At 38.2% G+C, this 20,160-nt stretch overlaps 1 protein-coding gene and 1 non-coding gene across 3 annotated transcripts in view; one reads left to right on the forward strand and one right to left on the reverse strand.

Moving 5' to 3' along the window:
* Avl9 (AVL9 cell migration associated) overlaps window positions 1-20,160 on the forward strand; it is a 45,414-nt gene that overhangs the window by 2,450 nt on the left and 22,804 nt on the right. Inside the window, exons 2-9 of one of the 2 annotated variants that reach the window (XM_036182313.1) lie at window positions 5,005-5,125; window positions 6,301-6,386; window positions 7,659-7,730; window positions 11,678-11,767; window positions 12,866-12,932; window positions 14,061-14,101; window positions 15,003-15,041; window positions 19,564-19,633. In XM_036182313.1, the coding sequence (XP_036038206.1) occupies window positions 5,005-5,125; window positions 6,301-6,386; window positions 7,659-7,730; window positions 11,678-11,767; window positions 12,866-12,932; window positions 14,061-14,101; window positions 15,003-15,041; window positions 19,564-19,633 (586 nt within the window). The remainder of the gene's footprint in view (window positions 1-5,004; window positions 5,126-6,300; window positions 6,387-7,658; window positions 7,731-11,677; window positions 11,768-12,865; window positions 12,933-14,060; window positions 14,102-15,002; window positions 15,042-19,563; window positions 19,634-20,160) is intronic. The other variant, XM_036182314.1, reaches the window with a different exon arrangement.
* Window positions 18,673-18,775, reverse strand: LOC118580922. Its single transcript, XR_004944583.1, has one exon. It is a non-coding gene; the product is annotated as a U6 spliceosomal RNA (small nuclear RNA).

Below are 20,160 nucleotides of genomic sequence, written 5' to 3' on the forward strand. Positions count from 1 at the left end.
CTACATTATAGTCAGACTCTATCTCAAAACAAAATAAACAAACAAAAATACTTATTTCTCAGCATGTCCTGCTCTATTTTTAATGTCATACATGAATACTTATTTACATAATTCTACACCTCCTGTTCCTCTCCCAATTCCTCTTGTGTCCTTCCTTCTTAAATTCATGTTTCAACTTGGTTATTGTTACACCCATGCAAGCCTGTATCCATGAGAGTTCCTGCTTTTAGGTTGTTTTTGCTCTTGGCGGGGGCCCACCACCCAGCTCCCAAATAAGTCACACACAGAGGCTTGTTCTTACTTATAAATGCCCAGCCTTAGCTTGGCTTGTTTCTAGCCAGCTTTCCTTAACTTTAAACTATCCCATCTACCTTTGCCTTGGGGATTTTCCTGTTCTCTTTTGTAAATCTTACTCTTACTCCATGGCTTGCTCTGTAGCTGGGTGGCTGGCTCCTGGAGTCCTCCTCCTCCTATGGCTACTTCTTGCCTAGAAGTTCTACTCCTAGAGTTCTCCTTCTGTATATTCTCTCTGCCTGCCAGCCCTGCCTATCCTTTCTCCTGCCTTGCTATTGGCCATTCAGTTCTTTTTTTAGACCATCAGGTATTTTAGACAGACAAAGTAACACAGCTTCACAGAGTTAAACAACTGCAGCATAAACACCTTAAAAAATAATATTCTAACACACACATGTAAATCTAACCTGCTGAGTCCATTTGATGTTACTGGTGTGTGTGTGTGTGTGTGTGTGTGTGTGTGTGTGTGTGTGTGTATGTATGTATGTTTAGGGTTGACCACTTTGAATAGATAACCTATCAGGGACTTGACCCTGGAGAAGACTGAGTCTCTGTCTCTCAGCTCCATTAATTGCCCATAGCTTTTCATCTAGGGGTGGGGCCATGTGAGATTTCCCCCATCTACTGATCTACTGTTGTCATTATGAGATTTCACGTGTGGAGCTTCCCTGTTATATGGAGAAGACACTGTCTCACAGCAGATGTCCTTGTCCTCTGACTCTTAGACTCTCTTTACCCCTTTTCCACCATGTTCTCTGTGTTGTTTATATCAACTGGGGTTGAGTACCTCACGGTCAGTTCTCTGCATTCTGACAAGTTGTGGATTTCTGTAAAGAAGCAAAAAAAAAAAAAAAATTTTTTTTCTTTTTCCTCTGAGGAGTGAGAGCTATACTTACTAGGCTGGGCCAGCCCTCAAATCAGATTGCCATAATCTTTTGTTAAATAATCAAATATGTATCAGGCAAGCTCTTTAATTTTGTTCATAGTTTTAAATTGTTAAACATTTAGAGAGCAGTTATTCCTAAAACCTTAAAATTACTTTATTGTAGTTGGATTTTTCTTTGGGCTGCCAGCTTAAAAATAATGATATAGAGACTTATTAATTATGAAAGCTTCGACCTAGCTTGGGCTTGTCCCACTAGCTCTTATAACTTAAATTAGCCCATTTATATTAATCTACATTCTACCACATGGTGTGACCTCATCTCTGAACTGCCCATGCCTTGCTTCCTCCAAGTCTGGCTGGCAACTCCGCCTTTCTTCTTCCCAGAGTTCTCTCGCTGCCTGGAAGTCCGGCCTATACCTCTTGCATAGCTATTGGCCATTAAGCTCTTTATTAAACCAATCAGAAGGAGCCTTAGGCAGAGACACATCTTTACAGTGTACACAAATATTTTGCAGCACCTTGTTATTGTGTGTTGTACAATATGTGTGTTCATGGAATGGGGGCATAACCTGTGTGTGGAAGTCAGAAGACAACTTTGTGGTGTCAGTTCTCTCCTTCAGCATTTACCTAGGTTCCAGAGATTGAATCAATCCAGGTCTTCATGCTTGCATTGTCAGGCTGCAAGCACCTTTACCCACTAGGCCATCTGACCACCCTACATTTTTGCTTTTGATCTCTTGTCTGATAGAGCTCCTGGTCTGTATACATAGCTAGCAACTTTAATTCTTTTTTGGTTTTTCAAGACAGGGTTTCTCTGTGTAACTTTGGCTGTTCTTGAACTCACTCTGTAGACCAGGCTGGCCTCAAACTCACAGAGATCCTTCTGCCTCTGCCTCCCGAGTGCTGGTCTTAAAGGCATGAACCACCACTGCCCAGCTCAACTTTAACTCTTGAATGATTTTACTAAACTGTATTTCTTTTCTTTCTTTATTCTTTGACAGCATCACATAGTACATAAAGTCTTTAGGTCATTTTCATCCTCCATTATTCTTTTTCATGCCCTCCACTCCTGCTGAACCCTTTCTTCTCAACAAGTCTTCCTTCATGTTTTGGTTGTTGTTTTTGTGTGTGTGACCTACTGCACAAGCATGGATGGAGAAGTTATTCACTGAAACTTGGGCAGCTTAATGGCTATACCACTAAAGAAAATCCCCCAGCAACTGTAACTGCCAGTAGCTCCTCAAAGATGGGTGGGGCCATATGACATTTCGTTTTCTTTTTCTTTCAAGATTTTTTTAATTTATTTTGTGTGTATATGTGTGTTCCTGAGTGTATATATGTTTATATGCATGCAGGTGCCTGTGGAAGCCAGAAGAGGGTGTTAGATTTCCTGGTGCTGGAGTAACAGGCACTTGTAAGCTGCTTGATGTGGGTGCTGGAAATCGAACCTGAGCTCTTTGGAAGAGCAGTACTCTAACCTCTGAGCTGTCTCTCCAGCCCCACTCTGTATTGGGGGGGGGGGGAGAAAAAGCGGAATTGCAAAACAGTTGGAACTTTACCAAGGAAATTGGGGTTTCCTCTTGTGGGTTTTTAGTCTTTTAATATAACAATTTAGAAACTGACTGAAGGAAGTTTAAGGACCATTTCTTAGAGTTTGAAAAAAAAAAAAAAAAAAGAGCAGAATGGTGGTGGCGCACACCTTTAATCCCAGCACTCGGAGGGTCAGGCAAATCTCTGAGTTCTAGGCCAGCCTGGCCTGCAGAGAAACCCTGTCTTGGAAAAACCAAAAGAGGGGCTGGGGATTGTGGTAGAGTGCTTGCCTAGCAAGCACAAGGCCCTGGGTTCAATCATCAGCTCGACCAAAAAAAAAAAGAAAAAGAAAAAGAAAGAAAAGAAAAGGAAGAAAGAAGTGAAGTGAACAAACAACATCAACAAGCTATAAATTTTGGCTGCTGCCAGGGAAAGGAGATGGAGGAGAGGAAGAGAGAAAGTCATGCCTTTTTTGTAAACTACATTTTAATTCTATTTTGTATGTGCATGGAGGTTTTACTTTCCTTTTACCATGAAGAGCTACCTACAGTTAATGGATGCTCAGAGAGGGAGACTCAGTCTTCTTCAAGGACAAGTCCCCGATAGGTTACCCATTCCCAGTGCTCAGCCCCAAACAACGTGTACGTAACAGCAACACTAAATAGACTCAGCAGGTTATATTTATATGCACATTTGCACTCATGTGCGTGAGTAACAATAATAAAGAAATTAAGTTTTCAGGATTGACTGACTGCAAGTGCTGTTACCTGCTGAGCCATTTTACTGGCCTGGATTGATTCTTGAGAGAGAATAGTATATAATGTTCTAATCTTTGGAGACATAATTCAGATTCTATTATTTTGACCCAGAGAAAGTTTCTTAATCTCTGGAAGCTTAATGTACATGTTTGATCTCAGATTCTTACTTATTCTTCAGACCTACTATTAGTTACCCAGAGTTAGCACCAAATCCCACAGTTTAAAGGGTTGGTTCCATAAGATTATTACATTATTAAAATGCCAGTTACAGTGACCCAGGCCACTTGAATTTCTGTCCAACTTAGCCCTAAATTTAAAGGTTCCCACAACTGTAAACTCAAGGATAGCCAGGTGAAGAGAATAGTACATAAAGCAGGGTGTGAAGGAGAGTCAGGGAGTATCCATTCCCTCCCTGCATCTTCACGTACTTAGCAACTCAGGAGCTCTCTGAACCCCACTGTTAAAGGATTTAAAGGTTTCACTACATAAGCATGATTGGTTAATACATTGGCCATTTAATGACTGAATTCAATCTCCAGGCTCTCTCCCAGGGACAAAATATAGGCTTGAAAGTTCTATCTTTCTAATCAAGGTACTGTCTTTCTGGTGACAGCCCTTATCCTAAAGATAGCTTAAGCATAAGCTCATGTGTATTGGGACTCATTATAAATAATTTATCACTCAGGAAGTTCCAAGTATTTTAGGATCTTTGTTGGACAAACTAGTAGTATTTTTATTATGCCACATTTGAAAAATGATAACTAGTTTATAAAGCTGTTTAAAAAACTTCTAAAATAACAAGAGAGTTGCTAAACAAATAAATAATACCATGTAGCTATTAAAATTGTATGTGTCCATGTAGAAAGGAGGTTAACTGTTTGGAAATTAATTAGCAAATTCATCTATTTTCAAGTACAAGTATCTATTAGTAGCAACTTTACCAGCAGGAAATAAGAGTTCTAAAACTGCCAACATAAGACATGCAGTCTACAATGTATGGATGAGTTGTGATCCCAAAGTTGGCTGTTTGAGTCTGGACCACGTTTTCCCAAAGAACTGTGTTATAAACACTATGAACCTAAGTCATCCTAGCATAGCCTTAATTTCACTTTCAGAATTCTTGAGTATGTATAGTAGCTAGACTCTATTTAAACGTGCTTATGAGAGTTACAACTAGATACTTAAATGAGAGTTACAACTAGATACTTTAAATCTCTTCATTTATTTATTTATTTATTTATTTATTTATTTATTTATGGTTTTTCAAGACAGGGTTTCTCTGTAGCTTTTGGAGCCTGTCCTGGACTAGCTCTGTAGACCAGGCTGGCCTCGAACTCACAGAGATCCACCTGCCTCTGCCTCCCAAGTGCTGGGATTACAGGCATGCGCCACCACCACCAGGCCCTTCTCTTCTCTTCTGTGCTTGAGTTTGCCGATAATCTCCAATGGCATTGTTCAGGGTTTAAGAGCATTACTGTTTGTCAGGATAAGGTTCTTCCTTTAATCACCATTTGGCTAACGTCTTTTCCAATTTAGGTTGAATTCTCTTACCCACCACTGATTCCAGGAGATGGACATGACAGCCACACTTTACCCGAAGAATGGAAATATTTGCCTTTCCTTGCCTTACCAGATGGCGCACATAACTATCAGGAAGGTATGTCATTAAATAGTAGACCAATTACTAAGTGCAATTTTTGAAATTTTTTGCTAACAGTCTTGAATACTTTGGAAAACGAAAGCCTTTGGACTTATTGTGATTATTTATAAAATGTGTATGTGTTGTTTGGAAGTGAGGCATGCACTAGAGAAGCTTCAGAGAGTGCTGGACCTATTTTCATGGTCAGTGACTCTTGGCTCCTCTCCTGTCCAGAGCACTCAGGTATAGCCAGAGCGGAACAGCTGCTGATGGGTTCGTGCCTGCAATTCTGTCAGGCTTCAGACTCCACTCAGTGGCAGACAGGAAGAGTTAAGTGCACCAGCAACACATGGCCTGGAAATCTCTGGCTTCAGACTTCTGCTGTCCACCTGAATACAGTTGAGACTGTTTCTTTGACTCTGCGGCCATTGCTGCAACCCTGTCTTTAGAAGTTGCTTGCTTGCATGAAAATGTTTATGTCCTCAGGGAAGAGTGGTGACATTTTCAGAGTCTTCTACCACCGTATGAGAGTGCTTTGCCAGACCTCACTAGTACTGGTTTACTTTGATTAAAACAGATTCAACATTTGACTACGTGTCTTCCTATGCAATATTTAATATTTCTCTCACAAAATAAATCAAATATTACTATGCAGTTTAAAATAAGTTTTACTACAGGATGGCTATGTAACCTCAGAAATTTGTTTCTTCCTAACTTTTTTTGTTATGGATGCTTTTAATCTGGTACAAGAGTTAAATTAAGATTATAGGGAATATTTTATAAGTTTTCTTTATGTTTATACGTATATTCAGTTTTGTCTACTTTTTATTCTAAAGTCATTTGGAATAATGATAGACATTTGATTTCTAAATACTTTAGTACACATACTCCCTAGTATACTTAAGATACACATGTTGCCATCAGTTTTTATGACTTGACTTTCCTTTAGTCTGGAGCAGTCCCTGCATATATTTTCTGTAATTGTACAGACAGTTTGACCTATTATCTCTTAGGTTTTGTGGCAGACATGTACTGTAAAGATTGGGGGGGCGGTATGATGCTAGAAATAAGTATCACATAGTTCCTGGATATGTTATCATTTGTGTGTTAATGACTGCATTATAACTTCATATTTGATTGTTCAGTAATGAGTAATTAATATCACTGTTTACATTTTTCTATGTATCTTTTAGATACTGTGTTTTTTCACTTGCCACCCAGAAATGGAAATGGAGCCACAATATATGGTATCTCTTGCTATCGACAAATTGAAGCCAAGGTATGATAATTGATGGTGGAGCAGCATTAGGGGAAAGCTCCTCCAACCCCCTGCTTAGATGTTGGTCATTTGGGGAATCACAGTCTTTATTTTTAATGTAGTACAGCTGTGCAAGTACCTGAAGAGGCCAGAAGAGGGTGTTCAGTCCCATAGAGCTGAAGTGATGTGAGCCAGCCAAAGTGGGTTCTGGAAAAGAACTGGGGTCCTCTGCCAGAGCAATGTGCACTCCTAACTGCTGAGCTCCTAATTTTTAGGTTTTTGAGTAACCTCCATTCTGGTTTCCATGGCCATAGCAATTTGCTCCCTTACTAGCAGTGAGTGAGGGTTTCTCCTTCTCCATATAGGTACCAGCATTTATTATGATTTGTTTGTTTGAGATTTTTATGTTTTTTTGTCACGCTTTTTCCTCCCTTTGGGTTTTTTGAGACAGGGTTTCTCTGTGTAACAGTACTAGCTGTCCTGGAACTCACTTTTTTAGACCAGGCTGGCCTCAAACTTACAGAGATTGCCTGACTCTACCTCCCAAGTGCTGGGAACAAAGGCGTCGCCACCTCCGCCCAGCATCATGCATTGCTTTTATAAGCATATTTAAATTTACATAATGAGAACTAATGAAAATGAAGGCATCAAAATCACATTAAAAATTAAACTCAGTGGAAGTGGTTAAATATATAGAAATGAACAAAAAGAGAATATCACAGCATTTTCAATAGCATTACTAATGGAAAGAGGAAATACATCCAGAAGTATTTGAACATCAGTATCTAACAACACATTTGTGGTATGGTGGCCTTTTTTCTCTCTCCTGACTAGTTTAGAAGTCCACTTTTGCAGCCATGATCTAGCAACATTAGTTTTTGAAGGCTCTTGTTTGCTTGGTTGGTTAATTGTGACCCTTATGACTCAGTTTTTGGGTGTCTGACAGGTGTTTTAGGAGATAGCAAATCTTGTTTTTAATCCAGTTAGTTTTTATGGGTTGGTTCTCATTGAAGGGTTGGTCTGGTATGTGACTTGTACATAAAGCAGTTTCCCTCAGCCTGTAAATTCCAGGACAGTGGGGATTGTCCCTTCACTATCCTACCCAGTGCCTAGCTACTAACTCAGAGCAAGGCTAACAGGTTTGTTCAACTGGCATATCTGAGATTCACTGTGAAGTTCTTTAATTTAACTGAATGCAAGATTTTTTTCTGTTTAATTATTATGTTCATATTGAAACTGTTTATAAATGCAGCTGTGAAGTATTTCTAATAAATAACTGTTTGCTTATAATAGGCATTAAAAGTAAGGCAAGCCGACATCACCAGAGAGACTGTTCAGAAAAGTGTCTGTGTTTTGAGCAAGCTGGTAAGAGATCTGGTAACTTACTTACATATAAACATTCAAGGCAGCACTTTTTCTTTAAACTAAGGAATGTATGAGAATAAGGACTTGATAAAATTAGTCGAGTGCCTACTGATGTGCTCCTGTGTCCTCTGCTTCCAGCAGTTTGCTCTTCTTTGTAGTCTACTGAAGATTCCAAGATGAACATGTAGACATTTGACCCAAAAAGCAGCTGTTATAGTTCATTTATCAATTTTTATTTGTCCCCAAGACTTTGGATAAATGCTATTTTAATAACTAAAAATATCATAATTGCTCTCATTTTATTTGTAATATAGAAGTTCATGACTATTGCAGTGAAGACATTTAACCTTAATATATACTTTAAATTTCAGAATGGTTGAGAAAAGCCAATGACATGATAAAACTGTACGTACTATAACAATATTTCAGAGTTGTGTTTATTCTAGGTGCATAGTTTTCAAGTTGACGTTAACAATTACACACTTAAACATGTATTTTATTTTCTGAATTGTACTGCTAGTGCATGGGGAGGAGTGCATGCCACATACAGTGCACATATGAAGGTCAGAGGACAACTTTGTGGAGTCACTTCTCTCCCCCTGCCTTTATGTAGGTTCCAGGGATCAAACTGGGGTCATCAGGGTTGTATCATCGGGTTGCAAGTACCCGTATCAACTGGGCCAATGCCATTGCCCCTATTTTAATATCATTTTGTTTTTAAGACAGGATCTCATATGGCCTAAGTTGGCCTGGAACTCTTTATATAGCTAAGACTTTGAACTCCTGATCCTTCTGCCTCCACTTCTAGAATTACATTTGTGTATGATCGCACTCAGCTTATTTTTAATTTTTAAAAGAAAATAAATGACTGGGGCATTTATCTCTTATGCAAGTCCTAGTTTTGATCCCCATCAGCAGAAAGAAAGAGTTGGGAGAAGGTCAGAGAGAGGAAGGAAGGAAATACAAATTCAGTGACATTTTTGCTTTTCATAGACCTCAGTTGATAATTTACAGTATTCGATGTCTATTGATAATAAGATAATGATACCTTTGTATCAAATGCCTAATTATGCAGTAAAATTTAGTTCTCTCCCCAAAAAAAATCTCTGTTGTGGGGAATAGTCTAGATTTATATCATATTAATTATCTACATTTTATGATTACTATCATAGCCATTTTACAGTCACTCCAAACCAAAATTGAAAATGTTTCATTGGCCTATTTACCAGATATATGTAGGCTTGTCTGATTATTTCTTGGGAACTTATCTAATTTCTTTATCCACAGGCAGTTTAAATACTCTTTGTATAGCTGGGAATGGTGGCACACACTTTTAATTTCAGTACTTGAAACAGAGGCAAGCAGATCTCTGAGAGTTTAAGGCCTGCCTGGTCTGTATAGTGAGTTCAGGCAACCAGAGTTACATAATGAGACCATGTCTCAAAACAAACAAGTTTTAACTCAGTGGTGGTGCACAAGCCTTTAATCCCAGCACTTGGAGGCAGATGCAGGTGATCTCTGTGAGTTTGAGGCCAGAAGTTTTGTATAATGTAAATCGACGTTTGCAAGATAAGATTTATTTGGGGTTTTATTACTATCTGAAAAGTAAGAGGTTAAGGAAGAAGAAAAGATGAGAGAAGAAACCATGAATTAATAATAACTTACATTTTTTTTCTTGCAGGAACAAATAGGGTCTCACTATTGTAGCCCTGGCTGGCCTTGAACTCACAGGGTTCCACCCACCTGCCTCTGCCTCTGCCTCATGAATACTGTGATTAAAGGTGTGCACCAGCATGCCATGCCATATCATAATAACTCTATTAACTATGATACAATAATAATAATGCAGTTTCTAGATGGATAGCCTGAAAAATATATCTCAGTTAGTTTGTGTACAGGGCCAGTTAACCAAAACATAGGATATTGTATGTGTAAGTAGATACATGCTGAAAGACTCCTGAATAGTCACCTTGAGAGGGCAGTTTGAATAACAGAGACCACCTCCTGTCTGTCTGTGTCAGGTGTTAATTCTTACCAGACATTTTATATAACATTGTCTTTCTTATTTTCCTAACAATGTTAAGATATCTTTGTTCGTCTCATTTTTCAGATAAACATATTTTTAGAATAACAATATCTAATTCTCATATATGTGAGACTGCTGAGTTTAAAAATAGGGTAAAAATCCAGTTTTGTCTGCCTCTAAAAGAGACATAAGGATTGAGAACAGCTTACTTAATCAGAAAGGTCCACATGTTCATAGTGCATTCTAATGGATATGAAAATGTAATGATATTGTACTTAATGATAATATTCATACATGTATAGGGATGGGAACTGTAACAAGTCTTTCTCTGTCCTGCCAGCCAGCTCCCAAATAATGAGACTTATTCATTGTGAATACTTGGCCTTTAACTTAGGCTTGTCTCAACTAGTTCTTTTTTTTTTTTTTTTCTTTTCCTTTTTCATTTTTGGTTTTTTGAGACAGGGTTTCTCTGTGCATCAGCCCTGGCTGTCCTGTAACTTGCTCACTCTAGACCAGGCTGGCCTGGAACTCACAGAGATCCACCTACCTCTGCCTCCCGAGTGCTGGGATTAAAAGTGTATACCACCACTACCTGGCAAAACACTATTTTTTTTTTTTAAGATTTATTTATTTATTATGTATACAGTGTTCTGCCTGTGTGTTTGCCTGCAGGCCAGAAGAGGGCACCAGATCTCATCACAGATGGTTGTGAGCCACCATGTGGTTGCTGGAATTGAACTCAGGACCTCTGCAAGAGCAGCCAGTGCTCTTAACCTCTGAGCCATCTCTCCAGCCCCCCAACTAGCTCTTATAACAAATTAATCCATTTATATTAATCTGTGTTCTGCCATGTGATATAACCTCTCTTCTATCTTGCACCTCCTGTTTCCTCTGAGTCTGGCTAGCGACTCCACTTTTCTTCTTCCCAGAGACCTCTGTCCCAATAAGTCCCTACTAACTTATCCTGCCTAGATATTTTATTGGCCATTCAGGTCTTTATATCAATCAGAAGACGTCTTGGCAAAGACACATCTTCGCAGTGTAAACAAATACTCTGCAACAGGGGACTAGTTCAGTATTATTTGTATTCTAGAAGGGACATATAAAGAGAATGTATCTCAAGAATGTTAAAGGGTTGCCGGGCGGTGGTGGCACACGCCTTTAATCCCAGCACTCAGGAGGCAGAGCCAGGCGGATCTCTGTGAGTTCGAGGCCAGCCTGGTCTATAGAGTGAGTTTCAGGAAAGGCGCAAAGCTGCACAGAGAAACCCTGTCTCAAAAAAAAAAAAAAAAAAAAAAGCATGTTAAAGGGTAGATATGATCCATTTTGGGTAGGAAAAATAAGAATTGGGAATAACTTTATTCAAGTGTACAAAATAGTATTATTGTAGAAGACATAGACTAGGTGCTCTACCTTTACAGATAACGGGAAAGAAAGGATGTAAGCTTAAATCAAACCAAGTGATCAACTTGGTATAAAATTCAGGCTGCTTGAGGATGATTAGATATTACCACAACAGAATGAAATGCAGTAGCTGTTGACATTCTTGTTATGTGCCAGAGACTCTGTTAAGTGCTTTACCTATTATTTAATCCTTAACACAGCCGTAGAAGTTGCACCTTTTTGTATACAGGGTCAGCTTGGTGAGGAGGTATGGAAAGGTTAAGGGCCCCTAATTAAGCAGCTGAAAAATAGAGCCAGGCTCAGAGTCATAGCCTGACTTACCACCTTGCCAAGATAGCTTTCACCTGCTGCCAAAGAGTGAGACTGTGATACAACAGCTTCCAGCTATGTATGTGGGTCCTGCAATTGGTATTACTATTCTTCCTCCCTGATATCTTCAGATTACAAGGTTGTAGGGATTTGTTGGTTCCTTTTGTTTACTATGATCAACCTAATTATGGTTTCTCTTTTTCTTTAGCCTCTTTATGGCTTACTTCAAGCAAAATTGCAACTCATTACACATGCATATTTTGAAGAGAAAGATTTTTCCCAAATTTCTATTCTAAAGGTAACTAATTTCCCTACAAATATGTTTGGTGGAAGGTAGCTTAATGAATCAAGTAGCTCTTGTAGTAGTACTGTGAAGGACAGTTATTGATAGTTTCAGAAAAACATGGAAGCCGGGTGGCGGTGGCGCACGCCTTTAATCCCAGCACTTGGGAGGCAGAGGCAGGCAGATCTCTGTGAGTTCGAGGCCAGCCTGGTCTACAGAGTGAGATCCAGGAAAGGCGCAAAGCTACAGAGAAACCCTGTCTCGAAAAACCAAAAAAGAAAAAAAGAAAAAGAAAAGAAAAGAAAAACATAGTGTTAAAGTCCATTTGTTTGGGCCTGAGGAGATGGTTCAGTGCTTAAGATCACTTGCTGCTCTTGCAGAGGAACTAGGTTTGGTTCCCAGCATCCACATGGTCGCTCACAACCACCTAGGGATCTGATATCTTCTTTGGCTTCCTCAGGGACACACATGTACATTAATAAAAAAAATTTTAATTCATCTTTAAAATATATGTATAATAAAATAAATCTTTATTTAAAATATATTTGCATTAACCATGATATTCTAGTGAGATCTACCCAAGTACTAAACTCAAACTGTCCTTGAGGAGGGAGTGACTGTCAACAATTAGTATCAAGGCCTCTTACAAGGAGTAGTGTTTTGCTGTGGCTTTGTGTCTATAAATTTGAGTATCTAGCTTCTAGTTCCTGGTATTTTATTGAAGAAGGATAGCATATTTTTCTCAAGATAGGCAGTAGTATACAGTTCTGGATCTGTCCTGGGCCCTGGGTAGAATTGGGACAGTTAAGATTTTAGAGAGGAGGCAGGGGGAAGGTAATTTATACCACTGTTAAAGCGCTGGAATGGATCAAAAAAGAAGGAGTATCCTGAGTAGCTTCTTGTTCTTCTTGCTCCGGTATTCTCCTGATGTTGTTCATGTCTACAAGAGAAGGAATGAGTTGAGTGCCCCAGACTAGTAGGTTTCAGAGACAGGGGTTGCTTAGTTTAGTAGGTGGCAGAATGACCTACACAAGCCTTTTCTGAGCACTGTATTTCTAGGAGCTTGTGTCTAAAGTGACAGTGAAAGGTTCTGAACTCGTCTGCATTCCACAGGAGCTCTATGAGCATATGAACAGTTCCTTAGGAGGGGCCTCATTGGAAGGATCACAGGTGTATCTTGGTAAGTAACTTGCAGGTCAGAAGCTATGTCCTCAAAGTTGGCTGTGGCCAAACTGGGTTGCATGTACCTAGTCATGATCAGAACTGTTAAACATGTGTGCATTTCATTGAATATTATACAAATAATTATTTACACAGTCTTTATATGGTATCTAAGTTCTTAAATTTACTTCTTCCTTAAATACCCTCTTAGCTAGCATTCATACAAGATTGGTCATTATCTTATGCTGACAGTTACAGGTATTGCACAGGTGGGAATTTCAGCTTTTTGAATAGTACTGAACTTCTTTCTCTTAATGCTGATCAGCGTAATTATCAGTAGGATGGGGGGTAGGGTGCTGCCCAGCTCTTGACTGAGATTCCTCAATTTGTGGATTTGTTAAATGTACACTGTTTTGACAGCTCAAAGCATCCATTGTTACCTGAGATACTCAATAAATATTCTTTTGTGGTAAAGAGAATTGTAATGCTATGGTGATGTGTGTTTCCTTGATTTCTATTTCAATGTAAAGTAGCCAATACTAGTATAGTCTTAAACAGAAAGTCAGCTCGATAGTCCTGTTCTGAGAATGTATTTATAAATTGTTTTCTCTTTTACTGTGTTGTTTGAGATGGATGATTGGAAAACAGTGTGATTCAGAAATAATAGTATATGTAATACAGTGACTAGAAATCATGTTTAAATGACTGGCTGCCGCTATGGTGTAAGCTTAATGATTTTTTTTTTGAGCTGAGGATCGAACCCAGGGCCTTGTGCTTGCCAGGCAAGCGCTCTACCATTGAGCTAAATCCCCAACCCTCAGCTTAATGATTTTTAAACTTCTGTGGTTTATGTTTGTAGAATAGAAGTGTTAAACCAAGTGTTTAAAATAGGATTCACTAGTAGTGTATAGATATTGCAGTTAATAAAATTTAAAAGCCACATTTGAAGTGCTCAGTGGCTAATGTGTCTGACAGGGCATATTTTAAACATTTTCATTCTTGGGGAAGATTCTGTTAAACAGCACTCTTTCTGAGGATATCTGTATTTCACCAAATATTACATAAATGTTTGAATATTTACATATTCTCATTTGCTTTTTTAGATATTCTCTTCCTTTCACATTTAGCTCTCCTATTTACATTGTAGGTCTGTCTCCTCGAGATCTTGTCCTTCATTTTCGACACAAGGTGTGATAGATATCCTTCAACTTGCGATGTACTGAAATGGGAAAGGCTGTTCTTGGGTTCCTTTTCCTGTGAACTCAAGGCAGCATCACAATCAGCTGATGGCATAATTGTGGTTTTGCTCTTCTAAGACAGCTTCGTAACCACACAGAGCTGGAAGCGTCAGGAGTATTTGTGTGGTAAAAGTCTGGGAATACCTCTTGCTGGATAGGGTTTGCTTTTGAGTCCTTTGTTCTGCAGTCTTTGCAGTTTCACTTAGTGTGGGTGGAAAAAAAATGTTCCCTAAAAGTGGAACATTTTTCTATATAAATTATTTTTTCCTTTTGTTGTGGTTTTTGGTGCCAGACATTATAATCTTTATTGTTAAAGTATATGTTGTCTAAGACATACACACATTAGCCATTTATTTACCAAACCTTTGTTGACTATCCATGTAAATGCTATTTATCCCAGACTAGCCTGAACTTACTGTGTAGCTAAGGATGACCATGAATTTCTGATACTTCTGCTTCCGCCTCTGAGTGCTGAGATCACAAGTGTGCACCACCATGCATAGCTTAAATGGTTCTGGGAATCTGAATGCAGGGCTGTCATACATGGTAGGCATGCATGTTATGAACTGAGTCACTCCCCAGCCTCAAATCTCTGCCTTTTCAGAAGCTTGAAATTTTTCAAGCAAAGATAACACTACTCATTTAAAAAAAACTATTTCAATTAAAGGTTAAATGATTCTCATATTTCTAGAGGACATAGGTAATATTTAATTTCTCAATTCAAGTTCCTAATTTCTCATGTATCTTAAGTACTATAATTATTTAATATTATATAACATGATTATATTTGAGAAAAGAAAATAGCAATTGAGTTCTTATTTTAACACAGCATTTCTTTTTTCCTCCTTCAGGTCTTGATCCTGTTTAAGCTAATTCTTCTTGAAAAAAAGGTGAGACATGGAAGGATAAAAGGAAGAACAGATATTTTATCTTTTATTGACATTGCTTACATGTTAAATAACATGGGAATTAATGATTAAATATTAAGACATTTTGTCTATCAAATGAAACACAAAATTCTTTTCTTTACTGTCATAAGCATATAAGTTTGCGTTCTCTTTTTGGAGGCAGTTTGATTTTAAACTAACTTATAGAAAAGGAAATGTGTTGGCCCAGTCAGACTTGGTGCTTCCAGGGTATCACAACCTTGAGTGTTCTCTTTGTCCTACAGTCCAATTAATTTTACTCAGAGCTGATCTCTCTCGTATACAAGAAACTGCCAATAGTAATTTGACTGTTTGCTTCCTCAGACATAATACCACTTCTCAAACCACCCAATATGAATATTTTTCTTCAGTTTGTTTGGGCCCATCAGGCAGCATGCCCACTACTAGATTCAGAATTGTTACCAAAAGCCTGCCTATGCTAATTGGCTTAAACTTGGGTTCCAAACCGCTCTGTACTATAAAGAGATTGAATTTGGGATTGCTGTAACTGTTGTAAACCTCAGGTCTGTGAACTAGGCCTCATAGCCAGTTCTAGCTTACCAATTTTATAGAAGTTCGTTGTTTTTAAGACTTATTTTATTTGTATTTATATGTGTGTATTTGTGTGTGTGTGTGTGTGTGTGTGTGTGTGTGTGTGTGTATGTATGTGTGTGCGCGCACGCATGTGTATACAGGTACCTGTGGAAGCCACATACATGGCATCAGATACTCTGTAGCTGTAGTTACAGGGTACCTAATGGGAGTGCTAAGAATTGAACTCAGGTCTTTTGCAAGAGCAACAGTTGTTCTTAAGTTGGAAAATAGGCATCCCTAATATTTGCTTATTGTTTGTAGCTGTTTCCACCCTGTAGGAGCAGAGTTGAGTAGTTGTGAGAGAACATATGGCCCACAAAGCAAATGTGTCTAACCCTTTATAGAAAAAGTTTTCTGAAATTCTGGTTTAGACTAATCAGAAGCTAGCTCTGTAATAAACCAGTTTTATATCCCATATTGACTGCATTCAGTGCAAATAAGGTAGAAATAAGGTAGAAAGGATGTTAAGGGATTAGTTATGCACTATGCTTGTTATGGCTCATGACCTTATAATTCTCCTGTTAGAGATTTATTTTTCAGAATTAATCTGAGTTAGATGTAAAACTACCTGAAAGAGTCCATCACAGAATCACTTAAAATGATTAGCTAACTATTGTGTGTTGCGTGTAACTCCAAACAATAAAAATCCCCAAATACTTTTTATTGTCAAGATGTTTCATGGCATATTAGTTTAAAAGCTATCCAACCACAAGACTGTGATCCAGTTTTTACATTGTGTTTATTTTTTTATTTTATGAGTGTCTTGCCTGTATGTGTGTATGTGCAGTACACGTGTGCCTGGTGCCTACAGAGGCCAGAAGAAGGCATAGATCCTCTGGAGTTATAGATGGTTATAAGCTGCCATGTGGGTGCTGCAAACTGAACCTAGTTTATCAGCAAAAGCAGGGAGTGCTCTTAATCACTGAGCTATTTCTCCAGCCCCTGTGATCCTAGTTTTATAAGCAGATACAAATTCATTGAAACATGGCTGGAGAATATAATGAACAGACTGTTTTAAGTTTCCCTACATGTTATGTCCTTTTCTCTTTTCTTTCCTTTTTTTTTTTTTTTTTTAAAACAAGATTTGAATATGGCCCAGGCTGTCTGAAATTTCATAATCCTCCTACCTCTAAACTTTGAATCCTGGGATTATAAGAATACAGCGCCACTTCTAGCTATAATAATGTCTTTGATAGCTGATTTCTTCTTTTTAATTCCTTAAAATTTTAATTAGATTTGTCCATAAATAATGTAATTATAATATACTTTGTGAAATAGAGACATTTTTTGTTACTGGAACTATGAAATGTCATTGTGAGGACTTTTAGAGAGTGGATTTTTATTCTAAATAGGATATTAGTGGTTGGGGAGATGGCTCAGTCAGCTTAAGCACCTGAGTTCAGCACCCATGTGAAAACTGGCCCAGTAGCATGCTCCTATAATCCCTGCACTGGAGAAGTGGAGATGGAAAGTTTTGCTGCCTTAATGGCTAGCTCATCTGGCCAGTTGTGAGTTCCAGATTTAGTGAGAGACTTTGTCTCAAAACATAATAATATAGAGAAAAATTGGAAAAGATACTCATTGTTGCATTCCATCCTCCACACACATTTAGACATGTGCAAGAACACCTACAAACATGAACACAAAATGAAGTTTAAAAACCCAGGTCTAGGGGCTGGAGTTAGATGACTCAGAAGTTAAGAGCACTGGCTGTTCTTCCAAAGTCACTGGGTTTGATTCCCAGTACCCCTACATGGTGGCTCATCACCATCTATAACTCCAGTACCAGGGGATCTGGCCTTTCACCAAGCACAGGCACATGCATTGTTCATAGACATACAGGCAGGCAAAACACACATAAAATAGAATTTAATTTTTAAAAATTCTAGTGATCTATTGGGAACCCCCCCCCCCAAAAAAAACCCCAAACAAACAAACAAAAACAAAAACAAAAAAACCACATCAGACAGTATCACACGCTTGTAATCTCAAAATGGTGGCAGGTTCCAGACCAGCCTGGACTATATAGTAACTACCTGACCATTCACGCTCTAAATGTTGTTGTTTCTGTTGCACTTTAGCCTTTGCATTTATTTCTCTGGTATCTCTGGCCTATCCCATCAGTCTCTTAGTAATTTATAGTCTATAAAAATTGCAATTTTAAAGAATGGTAAGGAACAGAGTTTTCAGTATGTTTATAGAAAGATAATAAATGACCGAGGCGATCCATATTAACTGTTACAGATAAAATGTATAGGCAGTTATTTTTTTTTTTAGTCTAGGAACTAGTCAGGAATCCTTTATTACCTTTCTAGCTCCCTCTAGTCTCAAAGTATTCTATTAGGAGACCTCATGGCTCAATGGTAGCATATCTAACTCCAAATCAAATTGTTCCATCACCTCATACTCTTTTGTTTATTTGCTTCTTTTTTTTTTTTTTTTTTTTTAGCTCTATTTCATTTTTAACTGTGTATATATGTGGGCATGTGTCTATATGTATGAGTACAGATACACTCAGAATCCAGAAAAGAACTTTGGATCCCTTGGAACTGGAAATACAGGTGTTTGTGAACAGGGTGATGTGGGTCCTGGGAACCTAACTCAGGTCCTCTACTAAAGAAATATATTTTCTTAAACACTGGGCCATCTCCCCAGTCCTGCCTCTTCCCCCCATTTCCTCTTGAATTTCATGACTGGCACTTCTTAACTGATTGTGTATATATTATATATGTCTATGTTGGTGTATGTACAGTTTTCCTGCATGCTGAGGCTAACAGAGGGTATTAGGGGTATCCTCATCAATCAACCTATTCATTTTAGGTTACAGTTTCTGTTAACCTGGGAGTTGTATTTCTTAATCTATACAGGAAGCCAGCAAGCCTCAGCAATCCCCTAGGCTCAGCCTGCCTCAGAGCTGGTATTACAGCATGCAAAGGGTACTGTTCAGCTTGTTACATGGACATTGGAACCTGAATTCTAGTCCTCATTATTGGCACTTTTTAAAAATATGGAGTACTTCATGAATTTGCATGTCATCTTTGTACAGGGGACATGCTTATCTTCTCTGTATACTTCCAAATTTAGTATCTGTGCTGCTGAAGTGAGTTTGATAGGTACTTTTTAAAAGAATCTAGGCAAATATTATAGAATTAAATGTGTGATTGTTTTCTTGTGGTTAGTTTCAGATTAAACATTTTAAGCATTTTTAGCAATTTGATAAATCAGTGATGACATTACCTAAGAATATGACACAACAGTCCTGTTCCTGATAATATGAAATTTGATCATTTGGTTAAGGTGACAAACTACCTTAGCCAATAATTTATGGGACAGTAAATCTTAATTTATTGTAAATATTCTGTTGCCCAACCATCTACCATGATCATCTCTGGCAGTATTTTTATAGTTACATTTTTTTATTTATTAAAACCTTATTATAAAGAACTTAAAAATTTTTTAAATTATGAAATTAACTAAACCCAAAGTCTAATTAAGTCATTGTGTGTGTGTGTGTGTGTGTGTGTGTGTGTGTGTGTGTGTATGTGTGTATGTGCGTGCGCGCGCACATGCGCGCGCGATTGTTTGCATGGGCACTGTCATCACAACTTAAGTGTAAATGTCAGTGGACAATTTCTACGGTGTAGGACACATAGATTGAACTAAAGTCATTGAGCTTGGTAGGCACCTTTATCCTTTTAATCATCACCAGACCTCAAATTTTACCTGAATTGTGGTGGGTGGGAAAGCTGATTTGTTATTGTTGTTTTAAATCATGACTCATGGGTTTTGTTTTGTTTTTTTAAGTATTACTCATATACAAAGAATCCTTCTTTTAGGTATTATTACAGTCTCATGAATTTTTCTGATTTAATTTTATTTGAACCCATTCCAGGTTCTTTTTTACATTTCTCCAGTGAACAGATTGGTGGGAGCACTAATGACCGTGTTATCCCTTTTTCCAGGTAAGAGGATAGTCATAACTACTTTTGTTTAATGTTATTGGAGTTTAGACTTTTAGTAATAAAAGTATACAAAAATAAACTAGTAGGGTTAACATTTCTGTTTAATTTTTCTTTTGGCAATAGGTTTTTCCCCTTTAGCCAATGTAGCAGGTCTTTCTTTGGACTTCCATCTCCTGAGTAATGAGACAGAGACTTATTATTAATTATGAAAGCTTGACCTTAGCTTAGGGCTTGTTCCCAACTAGCTCTTAAAACTTAAATTAACCTGTCTTATTAATCTACATGTGCCACATCGCTCAACTACCTCTCCTCAGTACCGTATGTCCAACTTTCTCTGCATCTCACTGACAAATCCCCTGATTCTCAGATTCTTCCCAGAGTTCCTATCTCTGCCTGGAAGTCCCACCTATCCTTTCCTGCCTAGCTGTTGGCCATTCAGCTCTTTATTAAACCAATCAGAAGGTGCCTTAGGCAGGTGAAGTAAAACAGCAACGCATCTTCACACAGTGTGATCAAATATCCTGCAA

The sequence above is a fragment of the Onychomys torridus genome, chromosome 3 (assembly GCF_903995425.1).
Source record: "Onychomys torridus chromosome 3, mOncTor1.1, whole genome shotgun sequence".
In the NCBI taxonomy this organism is placed as follows: Eukaryota; Metazoa; Chordata; class Mammalia; order Rodentia; family Cricetidae; genus Onychomys; species Onychomys torridus.